The sequence below is a fragment of the Trichechus manatus genome, unplaced genomic scaffold (genome assembly GCF_000243295.1).
Source record: "Trichechus manatus latirostris isolate Lorelei unplaced genomic scaffold, TriManLat1.0 scaffold00021, whole genome shotgun sequence".
NCBI classification, from domain to species: domain Eukaryota; kingdom Metazoa; phylum Chordata; class Mammalia; order Sirenia; family Trichechidae; genus Trichechus; species Trichechus manatus.
The window spans coordinates 11,489,233-11,514,905 of NW_004443957.1; the positions used below are offsets into that span (position 1 = coordinate 11,489,233).

At 38.7% G+C, this 25,673-nt stretch overlaps 2 protein-coding genes across 11 annotated transcripts in view; both read left to right on the top strand.

Annotated features, from left to right (window-relative positions):
* The window catches only part of RABGAP1L (RAB GTPase activating protein 1 like), a 775,464-nt gene extending 769,458 nt beyond the window's left edge, over nt 1-6,006 (top strand). For all 10 annotated transcript variants that reach the window (XM_023728046.1, XM_004372833.3, XM_023728048.1 and 7 more), the window contains 2 exons: nt 991-1,188; nt 2,238-6,006. In XM_023728046.1, the coding sequence (XP_023583814.1) occupies nt 991-1,188; nt 2,238-2,393 (354 nt within the window). In that variant the 3' untranslated portion in view covers nt 2,394-6,006. The remainder of the gene's footprint in view (nt 1-990; nt 1,189-2,237) is intronic.
* A 6,096-nt stretch (nt 6,007-12,102) lies between these two features.
* Nucleotides 12,103-24,232, top strand: CACYBP (calcyclin binding protein). The gene is made up of 6 exons (XM_004372839.3): nt 12,103-12,309; nt 15,457-15,676; nt 18,577-18,673; nt 18,944-19,043; nt 22,199-22,296; nt 23,793-24,232. The coding sequence occupies exons 1-6, from the start codon at nt 12,289-12,291 to the stop codon at nt 23,947-23,949; spliced, it is 693 nt and encodes a 230-aa protein (XP_004372896.1). The 5' UTR covers nt 12,103-12,288; the 3' UTR covers nt 23,950-24,232.
* Nucleotides 24,233-25,673: the final 1,441 nt, after the last annotated feature.

Sequence of the window (25,673 nt, forward strand, 5' to 3'; positions counted from 1 at the left end):
TTAAGTAAGAGAGTAACAAGAATTTTTTTAAGTGGAGTATGGATTGGGTAAGAAAGAAGCTGGTGGGAGTAGAGCTGAGATGAATGTTAGGGACTCAGGCCAAGAGCTTGGACATGTCAGAGGAAGAATTGAGGTTGGCTGGAGCCAATGACCAGCTGGACATGGGATAAAGGAGAAGCTGATAAAAAGATGACACCAAAATCTTTAGGCCTAAATGGTGGAGACCTGGACAGTGACACAGAAGTGTGGTAGAGAGATGTTTTGGGAAAAGAGAGATGTATAGTTATAGTAATGGATGCAGTAGAACATCAAAGTAAAAATATTGTGTCACTAAACTCTTTTTGGAGTTTTAAGAAAACAACAGCACCTTTGTCTTGAAAAGAGTTGCTACTGTTCAATGCTGTGTGCTTGATTGGCAATCCAGGCATGTGGTAGAGTTACTTGTATTACCTTGAACGATAATGATCATTTTTACTTAAAAGCTGACCAAAAAACATGTACTTTATTTGTTTTATTTATAGGTCAAGATTAGTCATAATGACTTTCCTCAGTCTACTACATATAGCCAACTTACTTAAACTCTATATGAGTTTTTTCATTTATAAAAACAGGTGGTAATAGTACCTACTCATACAGTTGCTCTAGGATTGAATGAGATACTGCATGTGCAGCATATGGCATGGGGCTTGACATCTAGAAAGGACCCAATAAATGGTAAAACAAAATTTCTAGAACAGATTTCAGAGAGATGCTATAATACCCTCTTTTTAGACATACTTGAAGAAAAAGGAGCACCTATCTTGGATAATTGGGTTTGTGCTGACTAACAGTTTTGGTTGTAGCACAAAAGAAATAATTACCTTCAGAACTGGGTCCTGCATTTGTTGACAATAAGCAGCATCCTAATAAAAATCATATCATATTGTTTCTGGAAGTGATTTTTCCTTTGAAATGCAGTTTGATGTTGGTTCTCTCTTTTGGATCTTTCAGGGTAAAATGATGGCATGCAAACACTGCAGTGACCTTTTCAGCAAGGAGGGCGCTCTGAAACTAGCTGCCATAAGCAGGGAGAACCAGGGAATCGATACGGATGATGAGAAGGACTTGCTTAAGAAGCAGCTGAGAGAGATGGAGCTGGAATTGGCACAAACCAAACTGCAGTTGGTGGAGGCCAAGTGTAAAATCCAGGTTGGTGATCTGATAAAAGGTCAATAAGAAAAAATAAACAGTTAGTGGTCCGGGGTATTCTAGTACTTTAGAATATGCCTATCTAGCTCTGAATCGTTAAGATGTGACAAATGTATGATTAATACATTTTCTGTCCATTAATATGTTTTGCATAATCACATTTTCCATTCTATATTTTTAAGCACTGATATAAACAAACACCTAATTTTAAAGTAAATTATAATAATTATATTTTGCAAAAATTTGCTTTTTTCGTTAACCCTGGCATTTTTTTTGCTAAAGACCCTTGTCATTGAACTTGGTCGCTTTGTAGCTGATCCTGAAGATGAAAGGCCCTTTACTCTCCTCATCTTTGCTTTCTGCAGTCAAATCTCCTCTGCTGGCCATAGCCCTGACAGTTGAACATTGACTGACACCTATTTTTCTCTTGGGAGCTTCTTATCATCTTTAGCTGATTCTGCCAAATCCCTTTCCCGTAGTTTCGTTTCTACATTGGAGGATAACATGATCAGAAAAATAGTCCTGGCTTCTTATGGTTGTTCCTCATTTCCTTTTTACCCAGTGATCCTTACGCATCATCGCTCTCCTGCCGTGGTACCAGCCTGCGCCACACTAGCTGTCCTTAACCATGTTCTCTCTGGACGTTATACATTCTCAAGGACAAAGGGCACGTCTTTGGAACTTATTCATGGTTAAACTATCAGTAAAAATTAAATCCGTCCCTAAGTTTATTTGTGGCTTTAAACACTAAGCCACCTTTATCTCAGATTACAACCTAAACCTAAATTTAGACATAAATTATGGAGGGGAGGGGAGAATAAAATGATATTTCATTTCACGTTCAAAGAAAGCACAGATTCTGGGTTTTAGTGGTAACTCCTTTAGCTCTAAATTTTTTTCTTTTTAGAAAGAAGCCAATTAAGTCTCTCCTGGGTCTTCTGGGAGGAAAACTATGGCTGCATAGACCAAAAAGCTGGGCTCTTAAATGTTCATCAGCAGACAGAAAGCAAACCTTTACATAACTCAGATGATTTTCTTTCCCTAATTAGGAACTTGAACATCAGAGAGGAGCCCTTATGAATGAAATCCAGGCTGCAAAAAACTCTTGGTTTAGCAAAACCCTGAACTCTATCAAAACAGCCACAGGCACCCAGCCACTGCAGCCACCACCGCAGGCCACCCAGCCACCAAAGGAGAGCGCATAGTTCCAGCCCCAGCCAAGCACAAGAGCACAATGATCAAGCAACGGAAATCCGGGAGGATTCTTCCTGGTGTCCCTTTGAAGGAAAGTAAAGGAGGCCAGAAAGCAAGCCAGAATCTTTCAGTAGCTCTCTCTTTCTTGTATCACACTTTTCAAAGGGACGTTAAACTCACCTGATTTATGTTGAATATCTATTTTCCAGTTTCTTCATGGAAAGCCATGTTCAGATACTTCATAGTATTATACATTATTTTACATGCTTGGATGTTTAGTTGAAAATAAGTAATTCAGAACTAGATGCTTTTTATTTAGAACTAATTATTTGTAATTATTTTTATCTTGCATAAAAATGGAGATACCCGTTCAAGGTTGAAGTGATAGGAAGATCTTTGTCACGGCCAAAAAAAGATTGAAACCTAAGCCTCTTTCTTTTTAGGATTTATTCAGAGAAAGCACACTTTGGGGCCAGTCACGACCACTGTCAGGTTTCTACCTGAAAGTGATTCCCAGGCTAGGAATTGTCCTGTTGGATTGAACAGACCCCGAAGAGAATCAGTTGTTTTCAGTTTCTGTTGGGTACACCTGGAAACGAAGTGCCAAGGGCCTTGGAATGGATGGGCTGTTGAGGAACACACTAGGTAGAAGGAACTGAGATCTTTACAAACGCAGGGTAAAATTCATCATTTTGGCCCTGGTACCCTAACAGGTCCTTTTAAGAACTCTACATGGGAACTGCAAGTGCCTCAGTATGCCTAAGTGTGGACACAGTTCACACTGACTGGCAAACATAAAGTCAGAGGTGGGTGTTGTGAGTTGCAGACTTTGGGAACCTTTTCCCAAGAAGCCTAGAAAGACCAGGTTCAGCCGTAGTGCTCAGAATGGATAAATTGTTCCAAATGAAAATACGTGGGAATACAGAACCAGGGACAGAGTATTCCATTTAATGTTGACATATACTTGCTAAGAAAACACTAACATGCATAACTTTGTTAAAAGACATAATACTGAAATGGGAAATAGAGGTCAGCTTCACATCATCTTAATGTTCGGCAGCTTTTCCTGATTTCTGTATCTCCCTAAAAATGTGCCCTTAGTACTCTGATGAAGAGATACAAATGTATTTGTAACATTTTTGATTGAATATAAAATCTTTATAGAAATACTCATCTCGTGGAAGGGTAAAGCTATTATTTAAAAATTGATGGAAATATTTTGAATTATATTTAACGTGTATAAAAATGTCCTTGCAGGAAATCTTTTGGTAAGGTCAAACTAATTTTCCCATTTTCTAAGCTATTTTTGAGGTCTCTGGTCCTTTTACATTAACCAAACTACTATCACCTCTGTACAGTAACATTTTCTAATACTCATCCTTGGTTTCACTGTTGAACATATTGTTTGCAAAGGATCTTAAAACCCCTCCGTGCCAGAGTGATTCTCATCTGTGCCATATGTTGCAATTAAAATTAAAGTAACACACTGTTAGACATCAAAATGAAAGAAGAGCGATCTTAACTCTAGGACCTTGTACTGCAAATCGGTCATGGGGGATCTTTTCCTCCAAAATGATAATATTGAGTTGTAACAGATGAAATCCCCTTCATCTGTAAGTGTTGATATCATTACAGCCCATACAACTAATGGAGTTGTTTTTCTTTGTAACACTCATCAAATAATATTTTCTTACAGAAATCTTTTTGTCTTGACATCTTTCATTGTAATATTCATTTCCTTTTACCGAAAAAAGAAAATAACCCAACATTCCAAAATTTTAGAAATGATTCAGTTACTGCTAACTACTCACCTTTCATTATCATTTTACTTTTGAGAAAGGAAAACAAGCAAGGCAACTGAATATACCTTGAAACCTAGTTGAATAGTGGTGATGTTATTATCAGAGTGTCTATTTTGACTTTAATATTTCCTACATGGTAGCTTAGAAAAGCAACATTTTTAAGAAAAATATAATGGCTAGAAAATGACATCTTGGCACTTATTTCTGTAAATCGTTTAGTATAATCTGTCAACTTTACTGTTTATGTTTTGGTTCCAGGAAGCCCTGTTACAAGTTGCCTTATCAGATGGCCTGCTAAATTAAAGATGCTCTTTTGTGGTGTGAATCTCATAGTTCTATTGTTAATTTTAACTTCCAAAAAATTAATACATTCCACAGAATACCTCAGTTGCGTAATTTTCCTCTAATGGTAGGTAAGGGGCAAATAAAATTGTTCTCGGTTTCTTTAACAAAATTACTAGGTACATACATTCCACGTTTGATAAATCTGTCTTTTGAGTTTTCCTTTAACTCTTTCAAAAGATTGGGGGCAATCTGTTTTTCTTCTCCAGCCCCACATCATACTTGTGTATGTCTGTTGGTACCATAAGTCTAAACTGTCCCTTGCTGCAATGACTTTGGGTCAGTAGCAATAGTAAAGACTGGAAAGAAAGTTCAAAATTTTGTACATGATATGATTTTTTCATAAATGTCATAGTAGCACTCTCCCAAACCACATGTCCATAACTCTGTATTGTTTGAAGACTCATGCATACCAGTATTAAGTAACTACTGGTTTTAATCTCATTTATTTGTGGATATATTTTGAGAATTGCTACTCTTGTCTTGAATTTCTTTTAGAAAGAGATCAATTGGCCAAATTCCAGGACATTTAACATGCTAGAGTGTGGTTCATCTTTTCCTAGGATACACTGTACAAAAATTCCTCCAGAAATCCAACATTTGCAACATTCTGAAATATGATTTTTCTTCTCATTAAATTCTGCAGAATAAATTAAGGAAATGAAATTTAACTTGATAATTCAGTTCAATAGCTTTTATATCTTGAGAATCGTTTCTCAGCACATTCTTTAAAGCTGAAAGATGCCAAGCTGAATTTTGCAGTGCATATGTTTGGTAGCTTCCCACATCCTGAGCCATGTCAGAGTTGTTATATTTAGTTACATATAATTTAATTCAAAGAAATTCCCAGTTTCCTAATGTTCTGTATATCAGTGTGTACCAGAGACACTAATAGGAATGCCTTATAGGCCTATGGCCTATCTTTCTGTACAACCAATGTTTCTCTTCCCCTCTCTCAGCTATTCAATTAGAAATTTCTTCTCCATTGGCTTTCTTAAATTCCTTAGTAATTTAGAAAAGCAATCTTTGTGTTGATGTTGAGATATTTATTAGCATTTATCTCATTTCATTTTTTTCAAAATTTTTATTCTTTCTTACTATGTACAGATATTTATTGTTCTCCAACTCCTACTCCATATTCTTAAAATATTTTCCAGTTAATAACCAGTGGCTTCATTTCCTAGCTTAAGTGAGAAAACCAAGACAATATACAAATTAGGGCACAAGAGATAAGAGATTCTTAAAGGAGTTGGTCAGTCACCTATAGTGAGAATCACTTACATAACTAATGTAAGTTATTGAGCTTTCTTTTATTTTAGCTAAAATCAATCTACCTATTATTTTGCCAGTAAGGTGGTTGTCTGATTTTAGGACAAACCTTTTAAAAAATTAAGTACCTTGCTTGTTTTATCTCTCTGGGAAAGAACATTTCTAATTGCTTAGCAAGATGATTACTATTGTATAATTTAAACTTAAAAAAACAAAACTCAAAAATTGCTCTAATTTTCTTGCTTCAATTACAGATACTTAAAATGAGAAAATGGACAAGCTGTCGTACAATTTGAACACTACTAGATTTTTTTTTTTTCTGTGATTGATAGAATTTTAGTATCCCTGCCTATTTTGTGTACCCAGGTACCATGCAACCAAATGCACATTGAGATTTCAAGACATGGAAATCACAGCCAGAAGGCCAAACAACAGCTCTGTGGCCTGTTTCTTTCTACCAGATGTAAAATGCTGTCTTTCCCTTTAGTTGTCATTCTGATGGTCACACTGAGCTAGAACTGTCCCAACACATCCTTCTCTCATAGTGGCTTCCATGTAATACAGGCAAGGCCTTTACCTTATGAACTTCCTTACCTTTTAAAAGCTACCAAAATGAGTACTTCAGTGTGGGCTCCACCTCTGTTTCCATCTAAAAGAGTACATATCAGGCTTATCTCCAAATGAACCTGCTATAAAAACATTCTCATCAACATGTCCCATTCTTTCCACACCCCATCCCTGGTTTATCATTAGTGGTATTCTGAAGAGTTTAATAAAAAGAATTATTGAGTAGAAAATGAAATTTTTAAGTTATGTTCCTTTTTCACTGGCAATTATTTAACATGTAAAATATTTCCCAATAATATGTAACTTTTAATAACTATAGACTATATATGGAATAAAATATAGGAAACTGAATTGTAAGGATATAAATGCATCAAAAGACTCTGGTGTGAAAGCAGAAGAAAGCTGGAGATGGTCCCAGAATCCAAGATGTCCCAATAGCCTTTTGCATCAGTTTCTCTATTTTTGGTATTTTTGCATAATGCATGGATCCTTAGTTCAAATGAGGGAAAAAGTTTCTGTCAGCCCCACTTCCTCTCTTTCCAACTCCTACCTTTCCTTTGTCGAGGAGGTAGTAGAAATTCTGTACTATATTTTTATGAACTATTCCTATGATTTTGCCCACAGCTTCTCTAATGAAAACAGGTTCTGGAATAAAGAGTTGATTAGCCCAAACAGTGCTAGTTGACTACAAAAGAAATATTCGTGATCAGCCTCTCCCTCTGTAAACACTGACCAATTAGATGTTTTCTTAATTCCATGTATTATGTATAGTAAACTCTATAAATGTAAATGTAATGCTTGTTAAGAAAAGTGCTATTGTACATTGTCCCAACAAATGTTTACTTTTATAATCGTTATGAACTTGAATTGGATTAGTATCTTGTTTTCATGTGTGAATAAAGCCTTGTGAAATAAACAAATGCAACCACAAAGGTAACCAGGTGCCTGTTTTTGTGAGCCAGTAGTGCTGTTTTCAATGCTTTGTGTTGCCCTTTGGCTTCATTCAGCAGAAATAAACATTTGTTCCAAAGTCCACGTGTCTTTCTGATTTCTTCTAATTGACTTTATTCTAAATCATTTGGACCCAATATTATTGAACCCACTAGCCTAGATGCCAGTCAACTTAGAAAGGAAAACATATATAGGAGTTTGCTACTGGCTACACCCTACAAAATGATACCCTGTATAGCAGCACTGCCAAGTGCCCTATTTTCCTCTCTTTATCAAGATTCCTTGGGTTGCAAGTAATAGAAACCCTCTCAAGCTAGCTTAATTTTAAAAAAAAGAAAGAAAGGCAAATGAATTAAAAGGAAACAGGGGCGTCCATCTGATGGATCCCAGAGACCAGAGTTGGATATGAAGAGGTACTGGGACAAGGGCCTGGAATGCCACCAGGAACCCAGGCAACTATTCTCATGATCGCTCTTCTGCTCGTCTTGTAAAATAATGCTTATCTGCTTCATTCTTTCTCTATTTCTAAGTCACAACTACCAAGTTTACATACCCTCCCTTCAAATAACTAACAGAGATGGACTAGCATCTCAGTGTCCCAGTTCTAAATTCTTGCAAAAATCTAATTGGCTAATCCTGGGTTAGGTGGTTGCTGCTAGTCCTTCAAGGTACAGCAGTGTAGGTGATACATGATTCAAACAGAACTCCAGAAGCTCTCCTGGAAGTGGAGGCAGTGTGCAGAGAATCCCAAAAGTGTCTATTTGCATTATATTCTGGGAGTCTATGGAACCTAAGGGAAAGTAAAGAGATAAGTCAGCCTGTTTCAGAATTCAAGCAGAGTTTCTAAAATTACAACTTGTGACCCAAACCCAGACTATAGACATTTTCTGTTATATTCATGTGGTATTTTAAACATTAAGGAATTTTGCAGAAAAAGTAAAAGTCAGAATTATTCAGAAGTAGTCATTGAATTTGGCAGTTAGGAAGTCATGAGTGGTCTTGACACAGTGAGTGGGGGAGGCAGAAACGCTGGCTGCGGCGGGGCTCCACGGGAGAAAAGACCTCGCAGTCTGCTCCTATAAAGATTACAGCCTAGGAAATCCTATGGGGCAGTTCTACTCTGTCACATGGGGTCACTATGAGTCAAAATCAACTCCACAGCATGCAATGATGACAATAATGTATATGGTTAAACCCTGACTGATACAGTCAAGAAGAACCTCCCCTGTTACACTTGAGAGACCTGAATAAAGTAAATGGTCCACGCGATGATCTGGAGGAAGAACATTCCAGGAAGTACACACCTGAAAGTGAGCAAAGTCAACAAGTTGAAGGAATAACAAAAATAAATGCCAGACTGGATGAACGAGAGAAAAGAGAGAGTAGTGGGAGATGAGTTCTGTGAGATAAAACAAGAAACTCATGAAAGTATGATGAGATCTTGTAGAACTTCATAGGACTTACGAAGGAATTTGGACTTTATTCTAAGCCTAACAAGTTGTTGAGGCTTTTAAGCCAAGGGATGTAATGATTTGAAAAGTTTACTCTAGCTGCTCTGTAGAAAATTAATTGTGAAGGCACAAGGTGGGAACAGAAAAACTAGTTAGGCGGCTAAAAGTTCAGACAAAGTAATGATGGCTTGGCCTTGGGTAGCAGTTAGCAGTGGAGGTGGTGAGAAGGGGTTTTATTCTTGACATATTTTGAAGATAGAGCCAGCAAGACTTGTCATAGATAGGATGTAGGACCTGAGATCGGCCTGAGCAATTAACAGAATGAGGTGACCAGTCACTGAGCTGGAGAATACAGGTAGTCCCTGACTTACAATGACAAACCGCATTTATGATCATTTGGGTTATTTTTTGTGTACATCTTATCGTTAGTAATATGTACTATATACATTAAAATATATCTAAGTTTATATGTAATGTTGCCAACCCCCAAAGAAAAATAAAGATCGGATTTATAAAGATAATGATAATAAAAGGCAATAATAATGAAAACTAAAAAAACAACAAAACAAACATGAGGTATTCGACTTAACATCAGAACCAAGTTACAATGGAGTCATTGGAATGGAACCCCGCGGTAAGGGGACTACCTGTACTTGGTGGAGCTGGTTTGGGGTGTGATGAGGAGAAACTCGGAGATTTTTCAGACAACCTGAATTTGATATGGGTGGCGCAGTGGTTAACAGCTACAGCTGCTAACCAAAAGGTCAGCAGTTCAAATCCACCAGCTCCTTGGAAACCCTATGAGGCAGTTCTCCTCTGTCCTCTAGGGTCACTACGCGTCAGAATCAACGGCAATGGGTTAATTAGACATCGTTGTAAAGAAAAACTTGAATGCTGTTTCAAGTTAAAACAGAGGGGTTTATTAAGGGTTTTAAACAATTGCAACTGGGGAACTACATAGCCCATTGAAAATGGAACCAGGTAGTCCCGGGGCAGTTACATTATACAAGTATTCTTACAGAGTAAAAAGAGGAACCAAACTACAGGGAGAGCAATTACAGGAAACCAATGAACATTGGAATAATCACACTCTGGTTACTGATTATTAGTAGTACAGTTAGTGATAATAGATGGTTTCACAGGACGTTTATGTCATGGTCACAAGATGCTTACGTCTATTTTCTTTGTCTATCTTGCAAAACTATCTTGTTGGCAACAGCACTCTTTCTGAGTACATGTATTTTGGGGAGCAGATGGTCACTTGGTTAAGACCCCCTGGGGCATATGGTTTCACACCCTGGTTTTGAACACTGAGGAAAACGTTTTTTCGAAAAAACATAGCTGTTAATTAAAATTAGATCGCATGTTCAGCATATTATGCCTCTGTCTCACTGACTGCACTGAAAGTTGTATTTTCCTAAGACAATATCCAAGTAGAGTCTGGAGCACAGGGGAGTGATGGAGCAGAAGATAAAGATTTGGGAGTCATTGGATAATAGATACTTAAATTCTGGGATAGGAGTTGCTCCAGACATATAATCAAGCAAACTTGAAAAATCTCTGCATTAGGTCAAGCTTTCACCCAGTCCAGTGGAATATTTGTTCCTATTTAATTAAGTACTAAGTAATTCCAGACTATTGGTTGGACACTTTTTTAAAAATTGAGATATAATTAACAAACAATAAAATGCACAGAATTTTGGACTGCATGGATTTTGACAATTATCAGTGTAACATTTCCATCCCCTAGGAAATCCCCCATCCCTGGGCCTTCCGAAGTATTAATTTTAGTTAAGTACAACATACAAAAGGAGCTACACAAATACAAGTTTACAGATCAATGAATTTCCAGAATGAACACACCAGTAGTAGTAAGCATCCAAAACAACAAACACAACATCACCTGACCGCAAAAGCCCCCTCGAGGCTTCTTCTGCTATTGTCCTCCCCATCCTAGGCAAGTTATACTTTTAACTATACCAAATAACACCAAGGGTTAGTTTTGCTGTTTTTAGACTTCATTTAAATGCAGCCATACAATAGGAACTCTTCTATGACTGGCTTCTTTCCCTTAACGTCATGTTTGTGAGATTCACAAGTGTTGTGAGAAGCTGTAGTTGTCAACTTTTGTACTGTACTAGTTTACTGCCATAAGGAGCCCTGGTGGTGCAGTGGTTAAAGTGGTTGGCTGTTGGAACCTACCAGCCCCTAGAGGAGAAAGATGTGGCTGTCTGCTTCGGAAAGATTTACAGCCTTAGAAACCCTATGGGGCAGTTCTAATCTATCCTACGGGGTCGCTATGAGTTGGAATCTACCTGAGAGCAACGGGTTTAGTTTCATTTGGTTTTCTTAACTCCAATAATGGTCAGCCTTCATTTTTCTAGTAGCTTTTTTCCTTCTCACACATCTGAGGCTTCCAGAGGCTAAAATAATATGAAAAGTGGGCTTCTCAGGGGTCTTAGTGAGCTGGGGCTGCTAGAGACAGAGTAGTAGAAAGGAGACCCATGAAAATTCAGCCACCTCATTTCCTTCCGATGGTCAACAGGCTCTAAGTGTATCGAATCCAAACTTGGGTGAGAGCTAGAGACTCGCAGCATGGAAGGTGAAGTGGGTAAAAGTACCAGGGAACTGGGATTCAAGGACCCGTGAGAGTCCGCCCAGTCCGCACCGTGGCCACAGCCTGAAACGCACCTTTTAATTACCAGCCTTCACTCGGATTCGCTATACGGCCTTCTATCACATGGCCAACGCAGCCCTAGCCGCTAACTAACGCGATAACACCAGCAGTTAGGTGCTAAATCGTGACGTCTCTAGTGCGCTAGAATCCAAGACTTGATGACTTCACCAACGCGCCAGAGCCCACCAAAAATCAAACTGTTCAAGAATTCTCCACACTTAACGTGTTCGTTCTGTTCCGTTATAACATAAACAGGCTGCTCCTCCTCCTTGTTTTCTCGCGGCGGCACATAGCCTAGCCTTAGGCAAGATGACTGCGTAGTTGCCCCAGTCTCCTAGAGGGGACGGAAGCAGCCGACTCTCTACCCAACTTCCGATTTGAACCCCGAAGATCGGTACATTATTTCCTGAGCTGGGTTAAAGTACGTGAAGGGAGCGGTCGGAGCTGCGACTGCGCAGCCGGGGCAAATGAAGTCAATGCATACTAGTACATACAGTTACCCGGAGCGGGGAGGAAGAGGCGTTACTCTCTTTGAACTGCCGGTTAGCTCGCGAGAGTTGAGCGTTGCTAAGATACGAGGCGGGACGGGCGGGGCGGAGCTGAGCAAGGCGGGCGGTGCTCCAGGTGGGCGGTGGCGGCGGCGGCGGAGGACTCGCGAAGGTTCCAGAGGCCTCGCGTGCGGGAGGCGGGCCGCGACCGCACGCAAGGTCGGGTGAGCGTAGGGGCTGCGGGCACTGCCACGGGTGCCGGTGCTGTCTGCGCTCTCCTGAGCGCGCTCGCTGCGGCCTTTTCTGTTCTCTGCTCTACGCGGCTGCAGCTCCGGCCCTTGATCTGAGCCACCCCTACCATGGCTTCTGCTTTGGAAGAGGTAAGGGGTGGGCCTCGTCTTCCTGACTCGTCAGTGCGGAGCTGGCGAGCTCTGTCGCTGGTTTCCCGCGCCCTACATCCCGTGCCTTCCACACGGGCCCCCTTCCCAGCCTCTTCCTGGGTCTTCTGGTCTCCGCGCTCCTCCTCGGCCTCCCACCCCACCACCTGCAGCGGCCCTTAGTGCTGCCCGGCCACTGCGGGCCTCCGGGTCTTTGCTATCCAGGGAAAGTTACCGATCGATGCCGGTCCTCAGCCTAGGCCCGTGGGCAGTGTCGGTCCTTCGATGTGATGAGCGGAAGGGATGTCGTGATTTCCGACTGTAGTAATGCAGATGGTGGATCTGCGAGAGCGTGTCTCCTTACACGTTTTCCTCAGGCCCCTTGTGCTCCCGTTATACTGGTTAGAAGACATGAAGCTTCATTAAATTAAAGCTAATTGCAGAAACTGAGTGTCGTTCCATAGTAGAGGGTAGTTAGAAGCTGAGAAGTCCTTGGTCCCAGCACTTTGTCTTAAAAGTCGTGTTTTTTTTTACGTGAATGAGTAGCTGTGTTACTTTGGGTAAGTTATTTTGCTTCTGTGTGCCACAGTAGTATCTGCTTCATAGAGGAGTTAGAAAATTTAATGTTTTTAAATGTTTAAAACAGTGCTTGTCAAACAGCAATCTCCTATACGCGTTTAAGATAAACTTGAAAGTTCTAACTAGTGGTAGGAAATTGAATAGGAAATAGTGTTTTTCTTGTTATAAACTCCGAACGTGGGCAGCTTAACCTTTTTGGAGACTTACTTTGCTTAGCCACAAAATAGTAATAATACTGGCATTGCTCTTTTCCTGGCATAAGTAGGATGTAAGTAAATGATACTGTCTGTCACAGTTACATGTTGACTATTTGGGTATCAATTAAATAAATTTGCTTTCAGGAATTTTTTCCCTCAGTATAAAGAACAAGTACTGGGAAATCTTAAATTTGTCTTTGTAAGTCTAAGAATTTGCTTTAAATGAAGAAAAATTGTGTGTGTGTATAAGTACTGATCTGGCTAACTTGCCACAAATTGAAAGATAGACCTTGGGTACATTTGCACTGAGAAGAGAATCTCAGAGTTGACTTTACGGTCATACAGGGATAGCTTTGTGTAAAGGGGACTTTCTCAATTTAGGTACTTTTAAATTTGCATTTAGGAGGCAGTTTTTTTAACTCACTTTAAAGGGTACAATTCAGCCATTTTTAGTATATTCACATTGTTGTGCAACTGTCACCGTTACCTAATTCCAGAACATTTTCATCACCCCAAAAAGAAATCCATGTGTTTATGGGTGGGGATAAAAGTGTTGTACCAGAGAGGATTAGTATATAAGTTCAAAAGGAAGGTGTGGGCAGGATAATTTTTGCGGAAGGAAAAGCAGTGCATGCTAGGAAGGTAAGGAATCCTACGATGTCCTAGGTAGAGCAGTTTCTATAGTCTTAAGAACCATGTGTGCTGAAGGGCACCAAAAGAGATCACCGTTACTAGTTTCAGGTGTGCAAATAACAGCATAATTAAGGAACTACGAAAAACAGGCCTGCAGTTAAGTTGCTTCAGTGGATACCTTACAAAATAGTACCTAAGAGTCAAAATTATAAAGAGGACCTGGGAATTTGACCATTTTGGGGAGTCCCTTGCTTAATGCTCAGTTCTTTGCTGAGTCTGCTAGGAAGAGAATTCCTCTTGTTTTTGATGATAGATAAATCTCTGGGAACATTATATTCATTTTACATTTGGGTATTATGTTAGTATTAGAATCAGTGTATATTTTGAAACCATTATAGTAAGATTACTTTGAACTAAAACATTTTAGTTCTGTGCTCAAAAGATGAGTTCGCAGTTTTTTGTCTTAGTAATGTAAATTGGTTTTCTGATTGCATATGGGAAGTGTGGACAAGAAGGGGCACAATTCGACTTTTTATGACTGTTTTTGTGCCATAATATCGGTTACAGGTAGGTGAAACAAGGGCATCTGAGTTAAATGAGATAATAGCAAAAGACTTGGGGTGAAAGGAAAGCATTATTTTTTTCTGTTAGTGTGTTTTATAATACTATTAATAAAAATAATGGCTCTCAAACTGTAGTACTTCTGGTTTTAAGATGAATTACTAAGCATTTAAAGATTTTTATATTAAGCTTTTTATATGCTCTCAAACTGTAATGTAAAATTCATCCTGTTAAGTTGCTAGTATTGAGGCAGACTATAAAGTCATTTTAAGAAAAATGAATCAGTGGTTTGTAAAGATCTGGAAAATGTTTTGAGCCCATTAATTTTCTAACAGTATCTTTAGCTCTTGAGTTTCATAAAATGTTGACTCCGTCTCTAAAAACTAGAAATATAAAATAGACTTTGGTAGTGTATTGACATGAGAAGAAAACAAGAACAGGGCGGCTTTTTGAAAAGAATAGTTTTCAGTCATCAAGAGCATGTTGCATTTTGAATTGTTTGCCAGACATTTCTCCACTGTACAACTAATCCCAGACTTCTGATTGTAAGGTTGACCCTGAGCTTCAGAGCAAGACTTTTTTTTTTAACAGAAGTATGCCTTTATTTTTTGTTTTAAAATTGACTCTCTTGTATGTGTACTATTTGGGGTAGAAAGACCAGTGAGGAGTGAGCATTGAGAAATGTAAAGGATTACCTCAGATGAGTTGCTGAGCATTTTGCCACGGTTACCATGTGCTCTCTCATCATTTTTATTTTAATTTTTAAAAAATTCCTGACGTCTTGATACTAGGACTAGATGTATTATAGGTATAAAGAAATCTATGAACTCTTAATTTTTTTTCTGAAAGGATTCTAAATCTTGAGTTTATAAATCACAAAAGTATCTCGTAAATATAATGTTCTAAAAGATAGATAACAGTCTACCAAACTGGAAAATTTAGGCTTGATACCTGTTGTTAGTTCAAGATCGCTAAATTTTCCTTAAAAAAAAAAAAAGGAAGCTTGAGTTATAATTCAGCAGGCTGCAGGAAGGAATCCAAGTTGCAACCCAATCCTAGGAAATTTAAATGATCCTTTTCATTCTTAGCTCTTATTTCTCTAAGTTGAAATGAGTGATAGTCACAATATCAAGTTATTACCTTATTTATCACAGCTAACTTATCCTTTGTTTTAACACAGCTGCAGAAAGATTTGGAAGAGGTAAAGGTGTTGCTGGAAAAGGCCACTAGAAAAAGAGTACGTGATGCCCTTACAGCTGAAAAATCCAAGATTGAGACAGAAATCAAGAACAAGATGCAGCAGAAATCACAGGGGAAAGCAGACCCTCTTGACAACGAAAAGCCAGCGGCTGTAGTTGCTCCCATGACAATGGGATATACAGTGAAAATCAGTAATTATGGTATGACTTACTCTCTTATAGCCAACTTTCTGCCCTGAGCAACTTATTCCTTAGTAGTGACCCACTAACAAACTAATTTGTAAAATAGTTTTGAGTGTTTGTTTTTAGTAGCTTAAAAGAAGGCCAATCAGTTCTTTTTTCTTTCTGATTTAACTTATTTTATTTTTTGTTGTGGTTGAGAATATATACAGCAAAACATATACCAATTCAATAATTTCTACATGAACAGTTCACCGACATTGATTACATTCTTTAAGTTGTACAACCATTCTCACCGTTTTCGGAGTTATTCCTCCTGCATGAACGTAAACTCACTGCCCCCTAAGTTTCCCACCTAATCTTTTGAGTTGCTGTTGTCAGTTTGATCCCATATACAGGTAGTTTCCAATTTATGATGAGTTTCCGTTCTGACGACTCCCTCTTAAGTTGGTTCTGACATAGGATACCTTGTGTTATTTTTAGTTTTTATCATTATGCCTTTTATTATGATTATCTTTATAAATCAGATATTTATTCGTCTTTTGGGGTTGGCATGAGAATGATAACATCAGCAAATTAGATGCTGTGACAGTGTATGTAGTACATATTACTAACGATAAGATGGAAAAAAAACCAGACGGTGTTAAGTGTGGTTTGTCGTAACTCAAGATATTGGGACTGCCCATAGATAGTTCTTAAAAGAGCACAATGCTTAAGGCAGTCATTCTTTACTAGTTAAGCTAACCTATTGTTTGGTTTTAAGAAGACTTCAGGGGATATTTTTGATTTAAGGTTTAAAGATTATCTCAGCAGTATATTAGGAGGTTCTTCCAGCCTCCATCATCAGCTCCTATTTAATAAGATGGCTTTACTTTTTAGAAGGAACCCTGGTGGCGCAGTGGTTAAAGCGATTGACTGCTAACCTAAAGGTTGGTGCTTCAAAACTACCAGTGGTTCTGAGAGAGAATGATGTGGCAGTCTGCTTCCCTAGAGATTTACAGCCTCAGAAAACCTATGGGGTCACTGTGCGTTGGATTCAACTTGATGGCAGTGGGTTTGGTTTTGGTTTTACTTTTTAGAGGTGAAAAAGGAAGGGATATATTCTGGAAGCTATCAACAAGAGAGCAAGATGATTTAAGTGCAAAGTTGATAGGTAATAAGAAACATTCTGAAATACATTCAGTATATATGGAACACTTTTTTTTTTTTTCCTTAACTATTCTGTTTTGTGTTTCACTTAGCCAAACAGTCACCAAAATTAACTGAGGAAAAAAGTAAGAAATATTTTTGAGCATCTAATAATGTGCTACTGTTGTGCTTTGACTTGTGGACATAAAAGATGGCTAAGATCCAGTTCTTGCTCATGATGTGGCTGGGACACAGCCATACAACTAGTATCATATACAGTGTAAGAATACCATATTCCCCTCAGTAGATTGTAAACTGTTTTGGTTTGGAAGCAGTGAGGCTTGAACCTGTGTGATGAGCTCTCACGAGGATGGGGACAGTCTTATTTTTCTTTGTGTTCACATTATCTAGCACATAGCAGGAACTTAATAAATACTTGCTTAGCTAAATTGAATAGAGATTTTTTAAAGTATGGGAATACAGCTGAAGAGATAATTTTGCTGGAGGTGAGAATTAGACGTTTGAAGGGTGAGTAGTATGTTCAGCAAGAGGAAAAGGAAGGAAACAACAGGAGCAAAGGACACAGACATGAAAGGCGTGACATATTTTAAGTGTTACCCATCTGCAGTGGGCCAAAGCAGTGTGCTAGGATAGAGGCCAGATAGCAAAGAGGGGTGAGTGCCTTAAGAGATAACACTGTTTACCTGGATGACTGTAGGAATCTACTCTGAAGGTGTTAGGGTGAGGAAAGGGTGGGGAAGGCATTTTAACCAGGAACCCAGATTTGTGTTGATAGCTCTACTATCAGTGTGGAAGATGGATTGCATGAACTGGAAGACACTGGATAAAGTTCTGCAAAACCCTTTAGGAGGATTGACGTATTTGAGTAACACTAGTTCTCTATTCTATAGGATTAGCAAGGAACAGTCAAGGATGAATACATATATATACGCATGCACATATATTCTTGATGTATATAATCTTTTATTTTTTATTATGGTAGATACATATGTAACAAAAACATTTGCCATTTTTTATTTGTATAATTTAGTGACATTATGTTTATCATGTTGTTCAACTGTCACCATATCTATTTCCAAATTTTTCCATCATCCTTAACAGAAGCTTGGTGTGCCCTAAACGATGTATAATATGCTTTTTATGTGAAGTTTATATATTTTTTTGTGTTGACAGGATTCATTTGGGTTAGAGACTGTTGTTAGTAGTTTGAAAATATATACCAGGATAGCGTTTAGTATAGATGTTAGTAGATAACAGTTCAGATTAGCATATTTGGATGAAGAATTGGACTCCTTAAATTTATATTCTATCTTGGCCCAGATAGGAATTGAGGAAACTAGAATTGCATTTGTTGGCTTGCTTGAAGAAGTAGAAATTATTATGGAATTAACAATATTGATGTTTTAGCCATTGATCTTAGTGGGGGATTACCAATATTTAGGTATAGGAAAAAAATAACTTCCATAAAAGAGAAAATGAAGTGCTCGTAAATAATGTGTTTAACTGTCCTATTTTTCAGTTGCGTCTAAGAAATAAAAAGAGCATGGCCTTTGTTTCGGTAGACCCGGATTTGAGTCCACATTCTACCACTTGCTCTGTGCCTAATTTTAGATAGATTATGTAACTGCTTTAAGCCTCGGTTTCTCCAACCAGAAAATTTTTTCATGTTTCTATTAACTGAATTTTCGTATTTTTATTATGAACTGCATGCACTTGCTGTTCTAGAGATAATTTCAGAGACTTATTTGTGTTCCATCTGTTGTTGTTGCTAGGATGGGATCAGTCAGATAAGTTTGTGAAAATCTACATTACATTAACTGGAGTTCATCAAGTCCCTGCTGAGAATATACAGGTGCATTTCACAGAGAGGTGAGTCCCATTGTACTGGGGAAGACAATGATCAGATTGATCGCTAAGAGCCAGAGATTGCCTTATCACAGAGCTCTTTTCTTTGCGTTTTCTAAAATTCCCCATAAATTCAGAATTATCCTTCACACCTAGTCTGAAGGGATGGGTCTTAACGTCTTTTGGGCTGGCCAGATGCAGACCCTGAAATAAAACTGGTGGCTACTTTCCAGAATAACTACGGAGCACGTTTTCTAGAACCAGAAAGATAATGTATTCATTATTGTGTTGTAGGTCATTTGATCTTCTGGTAAAGAATCTAAATGGGAAGAATTATTCCATGATAGTGAACAACCTCTTGAAACCCATCTCTGTGGAAGGCAGTTCAAAAAAAGTGAGTTTCTTTTTTTTTTTTTGCTCACAGTATTCTGAAATATCATTAAATTGACCTGGCTGATTTGGAATTGTGATGAACTAGAATGAGCTTACCCTCTAGAACAGGGATCACCAAACTGTAGTATACTGCCTGTTCTTATAAATACTGTAGAGTTTTATTGGGACACCGACTCATAGCAGCCCTGTAGGACAGAGTAGAACTGCCCCAAAGGGTTTCCAAGGAGCATTGGTGGATTCAAACTGCCAAGCTTTTGGTTAGCAGCTGAATGCTTAACCGCTGCGCCACCAGGGATTCTTATTGGGACATAGTCATTTATTTATGGGTTGTCTGTGGCTGCTTTTGTGCTGTAGTGGCAGAGTTGAGTAGTTGCCCCAGAGACCATGTGGCCCACAACCTGAAATACTTACTATCTGGCTCTTTACAGAAAAAACTTGTCAAGAATATTGTAGTAAGATCAGGAAGGGAATAAACTGTTAAAATGATTAAGAAGGAGACTTGAGTTTTTTTAATTTTTTAATTTTACTTTAGATGAGGTTTATAGAGCAAAATAGTTTCTCATTAAACAATTAATACATGTTTTGTGATTGATTGCCATCCCCACAAAATGTCAACACTCTCCCCTTCTTGACCTTGGGTTCCCCATTACCAGCTTTCCTGTCTCCTCCTGCCTTCTCATCCTTGCCCCTGGACTGGTGTGCCCATTTAATCTCGTTTTATTTTATGGGCCTGTCTAATCTTTGGGTGAAGGGTGAACCTCAGGAGTGGCTTCAGTACTGAGCTGTAAGGGTGTCTGGGGGCCATACTCTCGGGGTTTCTTCAGTCTCTGTCAGACCAGTAAGTCTGGTCTTTTTTGTGTGTATGAGTTGGAATTTTGTTCTACATTTTTCTCCAGCTCTGTCTAGGACCTTCTATTGTGATCCCTGTGAGAGAAGTTGGTGGTAGCCGGGCACCATCCAGTTGTGCTGGACTCAGTCTGGTGGAGGTTGTGATAGTTGTGGTCTGTTAGTTCTTTGGACTAATCTTTCTTGTGTCTGGTTTTCTTCATTCTCCCTTTCTCCAGACGGGGTGAGACCAGTAGAGTATCCTAGATGGCTGCTCACAAGATTTTTTAAATGCCAACTCTACTACTTAGGAGTTTTGTGACCTTTGGCAGCTTACTCTGTCTCAGTTCCCTAATTTTACAATAGGAATAATAATTTATTTCACAAAGTTGAAATGATATGCTAGAATGAAATACTACATGTAAAGTTTAAATAATGGTAGCTGTCGTCAGAACCAGGGGCCCTAGTGGCGCAGTGGTTAAAGCAGTCAGCTGCTAACCATTCTCACCCTCTTTTTCTCAGTTGTTCCTCCCCATTTAACATAAACTCACTACTCCCTAAGGTTCCTGTCTAATCTATCCAGTTGCTATTGTCAGTTTGATCCGGTATAGGTAGTTCTTAAAAGAGCATAATTCTCAAGGCAGACCTGTTTTACTATTTTAAGCTAAACTACTGTTTGGTTTTAAGAAGATTTCAGGGGATATTTTTGTTTTAAGGTTCAAAGATTATCTCAGTACAGTAGTTTCAGGGGTTATGTGCAAGATTTTGATACATAAAAGAGGTCTTAAACACTTAGCTTAGTGGGGTTTAGTAGAAGCCATAAAAATAACGTCACTGTCTTTTAAAAAGTTGTTATTTATGCTTTTCATTAATTCAGACAATCCCTCTTTTATTACCATTGGGTTAATGGTATACCAGCCACTTTTTATGCCTTTGGACCTCAGAGGTAAGATGTTACTCTGGTTCTAATGCATTTAGCATCAAGGTAGGTCCCTTTTGAAATCGTGAAGCTCAGCAGACTGGAGTTAGAGTGTCATGGTTGTGTAGGTTGAACACTCTATTAGGTGATGCTTCCTGGATGTGTTAGTTTTGTAAATTTTTTCCTTTTTTTCTGTGAGTTAAGGCTTGCAAGCATAATTACGGCTTTCTTGTGTGATAGTTAGGGAGCCTTGATGGGTTTTTTTGGTTTTTCTGTGTCACATTTGGAAAACCAGAGGTTCTGCCATGTAACCAAAGGGAAAGGTGCCCACAGTAAATTATTTATATAGCCGTCGTTGGCATGTTGTCATACCAAGACTGGTGGTTCCACGGTGCCACTTGCCTCATTGTTGGCTTGTATTGCCAGATAGTATTTCTCAAAATCCATATTACCAACCAAAAATTTAAACACACTCAATTAGTAAGCGTGCATTCCAATACTGAAAACACATGCCATTCCCCCCCAACCTGAAAAAAAGGAGAAGAAATATGATGAAAGAAAACTAATGCATTGGGTATATAGTCATGCCATTTTGCCATCTGTGTTTACATATAGTTATGTAGTAGCTTAAAGGTAGTATTAGAATATAATATAGTTTATTGATCAGCTCGTGTCTCACTACCTTTTTATCCACTGTAATCCCACAGGTGAAGGAATACTCAGACGATTTTTCGGAGTTATATGGATCATTGTTGAGTTGTACTTTCTTGCTTTTTCCACTTTTTTACCTTCCAATACTGCCTGGTATCATCTGGTTTCCTGCCTGTCTCTGACCCCTCATACTGTATTAAGCTCTCCTTCCATCGCTGAAATCCAGCTACTTCTCCTTTCTGTTTCATAAACATACCAAGATCATCCCACCTTGGGGCCTTTCAACTTACTGCCCCATCAGCCTAGAATTCCCTTCCCCCAGATCTTAGGTCTCAGCTCAGATTCACCTTAAAGAGGCCCTCCTAATGAAGTTCCTACCCACCGCCATCCCCACCTTACGAGACCCTGTTGTTCTTCATAGCACTTTTTAATATTTGAAGGTATCCAAAGTTTTATTTATTTATGGTCTTTCCCCTCTATGAGTGTTGATACTCTGCCTTGCTCACCGAAGTATTCTTAGAACAGATCCTACACTTAGTAGACACTAAGTTATTTGAATAAATACAGTGAAACCTGAGAAAACTGGAACCTGTGTAAGGCAGAAACCTGTTAGAGAAGGAAAACGCAAATATTTTCCACTAAACCTGGAAATACAAGGTGGTCCCATAGAGTTCCAGCTGTCACAGGTTTCACTATAAATTGTTTTCTAAACATTTATGCTTATGTCAACATGTTGTAAGTTGTACCCACTTGTTTTCCAGGTCAAGACTGATACAGTTCTTATCTTGTGTAGAAAGAAAGCTGAAAACATGCGGTGGGACTATCTGACTCAGGTTGAAAAAGAATGCAAAGAGAAAGAGTGAGTCTCCTTTCACAGATTTTACTGTGTTCTTTGCTGGGATTATAGATGTTTCTTAATAGTTGTTCTTTGTAGGTAATAGAGCTGCATAGTCTGTGATTTGACCATTTACCTCTTGATGCCCACTGAGTAAACCTGATTTTCTTGTGTATCTACTTTCAGCTGTTAGAGCCTACCTCAATAGGGCATGTCCAGCAAGTTGCTTTTTAAGGAGGTCCTTGTAGTTTTGTTGTTTTAGTGCTGGTTTTACCCCTGGGCACAGACAACCAGTGGTGCGTCTATGCAGTACTGTACCCCTTTCCAGAGATTCTTTTTCAGTAATTCTACAGAGACCTAGATTCCCAGATATATATTTTTTAACTCCGTAATAGTTTCTAATAGGTAGTTTGAACATCACTGATGTAGAGCAAAAAATATTTATTCTTCTCTTTAGTAATGACTCTTCTGAAAAATACTTAATTCAAAGATAATTCCATTCTAGGTCAAATGTTCTATACTTTAAGCTTTTTCTGCAGTGGTAATGTACTGCATTGAGTCAGTTAGCCATCCATATTTCTCTCACTCCTCCCCTCTGATAGCCAGCATGCACTTTGGATGAGCTTGGCTACAGTTAGGCATATAGGACTGTCAGTGGAATTGATTTTAAATCTAAACCGAATTACTCGAGTACAGGATCCTATCTTATTCATACTGTATAGCCGGTGTACAGTGCAGAATGTATCACTTTAATAAATGAGGTGGCTGAATGAATAATTAAATATAAAGTTAATTGGCCCAGCTTGGACATTCATTGAACTAGAGGTACTGACCACCTTAAGGACTGTGTTCTCACTACCAGCCCCTGATTTCATGTATCTTAGACTTAAGACCAAAAAAAAAAAACCAAGCTTGTTGCCATGGAGTTGATTCTAACTAATAGCGACCCTGTAGGTCAGAGTAAAACTGCCCCATAGGGTTTCCAAGGAGTGGCTGGTGGATTTGAACTGCTGACCTTTTGGTTAGCAACTGAGCTCTTAACCATTGCTCCACCAGGGTGCCAGGGCTTGAGGGGAGGGTTTCTAATTAAAAATCTTTGAGCTTCATTGTGTGTCCATGTGTGATGTATGTTTGTGCTTTTCCCTCAGTGAAAGTATTTTTTTCCCCAAATTAATAAGGAAACATGCTTTTAAAAACAAAAATAATTCAGAAAAGTAAATGGAGACGGAAAAAGGTAAAAATCACCTGAAATCCCACTGTCCTAGTATGTTGCCATTTTGATGACCACTTTTCCATATACTGGGAGAGAGAGAGGGTGTGTGTGTGGTTTTTATTAAGAGGATTTTGTGTGTGCTGTTTTTAAATATGAACATCTTCGGATATTGTGTCTTGTCTTTGCCCTGCCCCTCCCTCCCAGTGTTAATTTGCGTCGTATCTTTCTGTACTTTCCTCTGTGCTTACGTAAATACACGGAAGTGTTCTGTCAGTGCATTGTTGTGTTGTGTTTTCTTCTTTAACAGAAAGCCTTCTTATGACACTGAAACAGATCCTAGTGAGGGACTGATGAATGTTCTAAAGAAAATTTATGAAGACGGAGATGATGATATGAAGCGAACCATTAATAAAGCCTGGGTAGAATCAAGAGAGAAGCAAGCCAAAGGAGACACAGAATTTTGAGACTTTTTCAGGTCCTTTTGGGAACTGTGATGTGGAAGTACTGATGTTTTCAATAAGGGAATGTTGATGAGCTGCACAGATAAAATTTGACATATCTATTTGCAAAGCCTTCTTCTAAGTAAAGGCAGTGAATTCTCCATTTCCTACTGGAGGATTTATTTAAATAAAATATGTTTATTAAACACTTCCTCCAAAGATGATTCTGTTAGTACCCTGGTCATTTTGTTCAAGAATGGGTCATACTGCATTTTCGCTTGGAATTTTTTAAAAAAAGCCTTGCCCACTAAAAATGCCACGTATGTTTTTGTTCAACTAAGATGTAGAAACAAAAGTATTTGTTGCCTTTAAGTTACTGACATCAGCTCCCACCAGTGTAAGAATAATAGTCGTTGTGTATCGTCAGGTCGATCCAATTCATAGCAACCCTCTGTGACGGAGTAGAACTGCTCCATAGGGTTTCCTAGGCTTTAATCTTTATGGTAACAGACAGCCAGGTCTTTTCTCCCGTGGAGCGGCTAGTGGGTTCGAACTGCCGGTCTTTCAGTTAGCAGCCAAACACCTAACCATTGTGCCATCAGGGCTCCTTGGCATAAAAAGCAAATTTGTACCTTTGCTTAAAAGTTGCAGTAGGAAGGGTAACCCTTTTCTATTAGCAGCTTAAATAATGCATTTTAAAAAAGAAAAAAAGTTGCTGTTGATTCTGACTCACGATGACCCTATGTGTTGCAGAGTACAGTCGTGCCCCACAGAGTTTTTTCAAGGCTTAACCTTTCGGAAGCAGATCTCCAGGTCTTTCTTCCAAGGTGTGTCTGGGTGGGTTCAAACTGCCAGCCTTTTTGGTTAGTAGCTGAGTGCTTAATATATCATGTACTAATAATCCAACCACAAGTGTTTCTCTCTAGGTTTAAACATATTTCTTTATGAATATAGACTTAGAAACTAAGTTTTAACTGAACAAGAATATACAAGCATCTTTATATTAACACCAGTTACACCCACTCGTCACTTATCGACATGGTCAGGTTCCAAAGGCCAGGCCGTTATGTGAAAATCATTATTATGTGAAAATGGAGGATGACTATATCATTATATAACTGCCAGCTTACATCATTATAAAAAACCCGTTGCCATCGAGTCCGTTCTGACTCACAGCGACCCTATATATAGGACAGTAGAACTGCTCCCATAGGGTTTCCAAGGAGTGGCTGGTGGATTTGAACTGCTGACCTTTTGGTTAGCAGCTGAGTTCTTAACCACTACACCACTAGGGCTCCTACATCATTTATATAACTACCAAATTACATCATTCTCATAACTGCCAAACCACTGAGAACTGTGGCGCAGCCAAGGTGACACATAACCATCACAGCAGCATTATTCTTGCCTCACACCTCGGTGTTCATAACTACCAGATGTACGTCATTAATGTGAAAACAGTTGGATAGTAGATTTTTTACTATTGTAAATGTGAAATGTCAGTAAGTGAGGAATACGTGTAGGAAGTTTTGCCATGGGTCAAATGGCTTACAAAAACAATAACCATAAAGCAAAATCAATTAATTTGAAAAATCCGTCTATTTCTGTGTTCAGTAAAGTTAAACTTTTATGCAGTGGAATAGTTTTACTGTTTGTCCAGGACTGTCCTGTTTGTGCAGGAGTGTATCAGAAAATCAGGCTAAGAATAAACAGTTTTCACTAAAATCAGAAGCAAGATGCATATGATC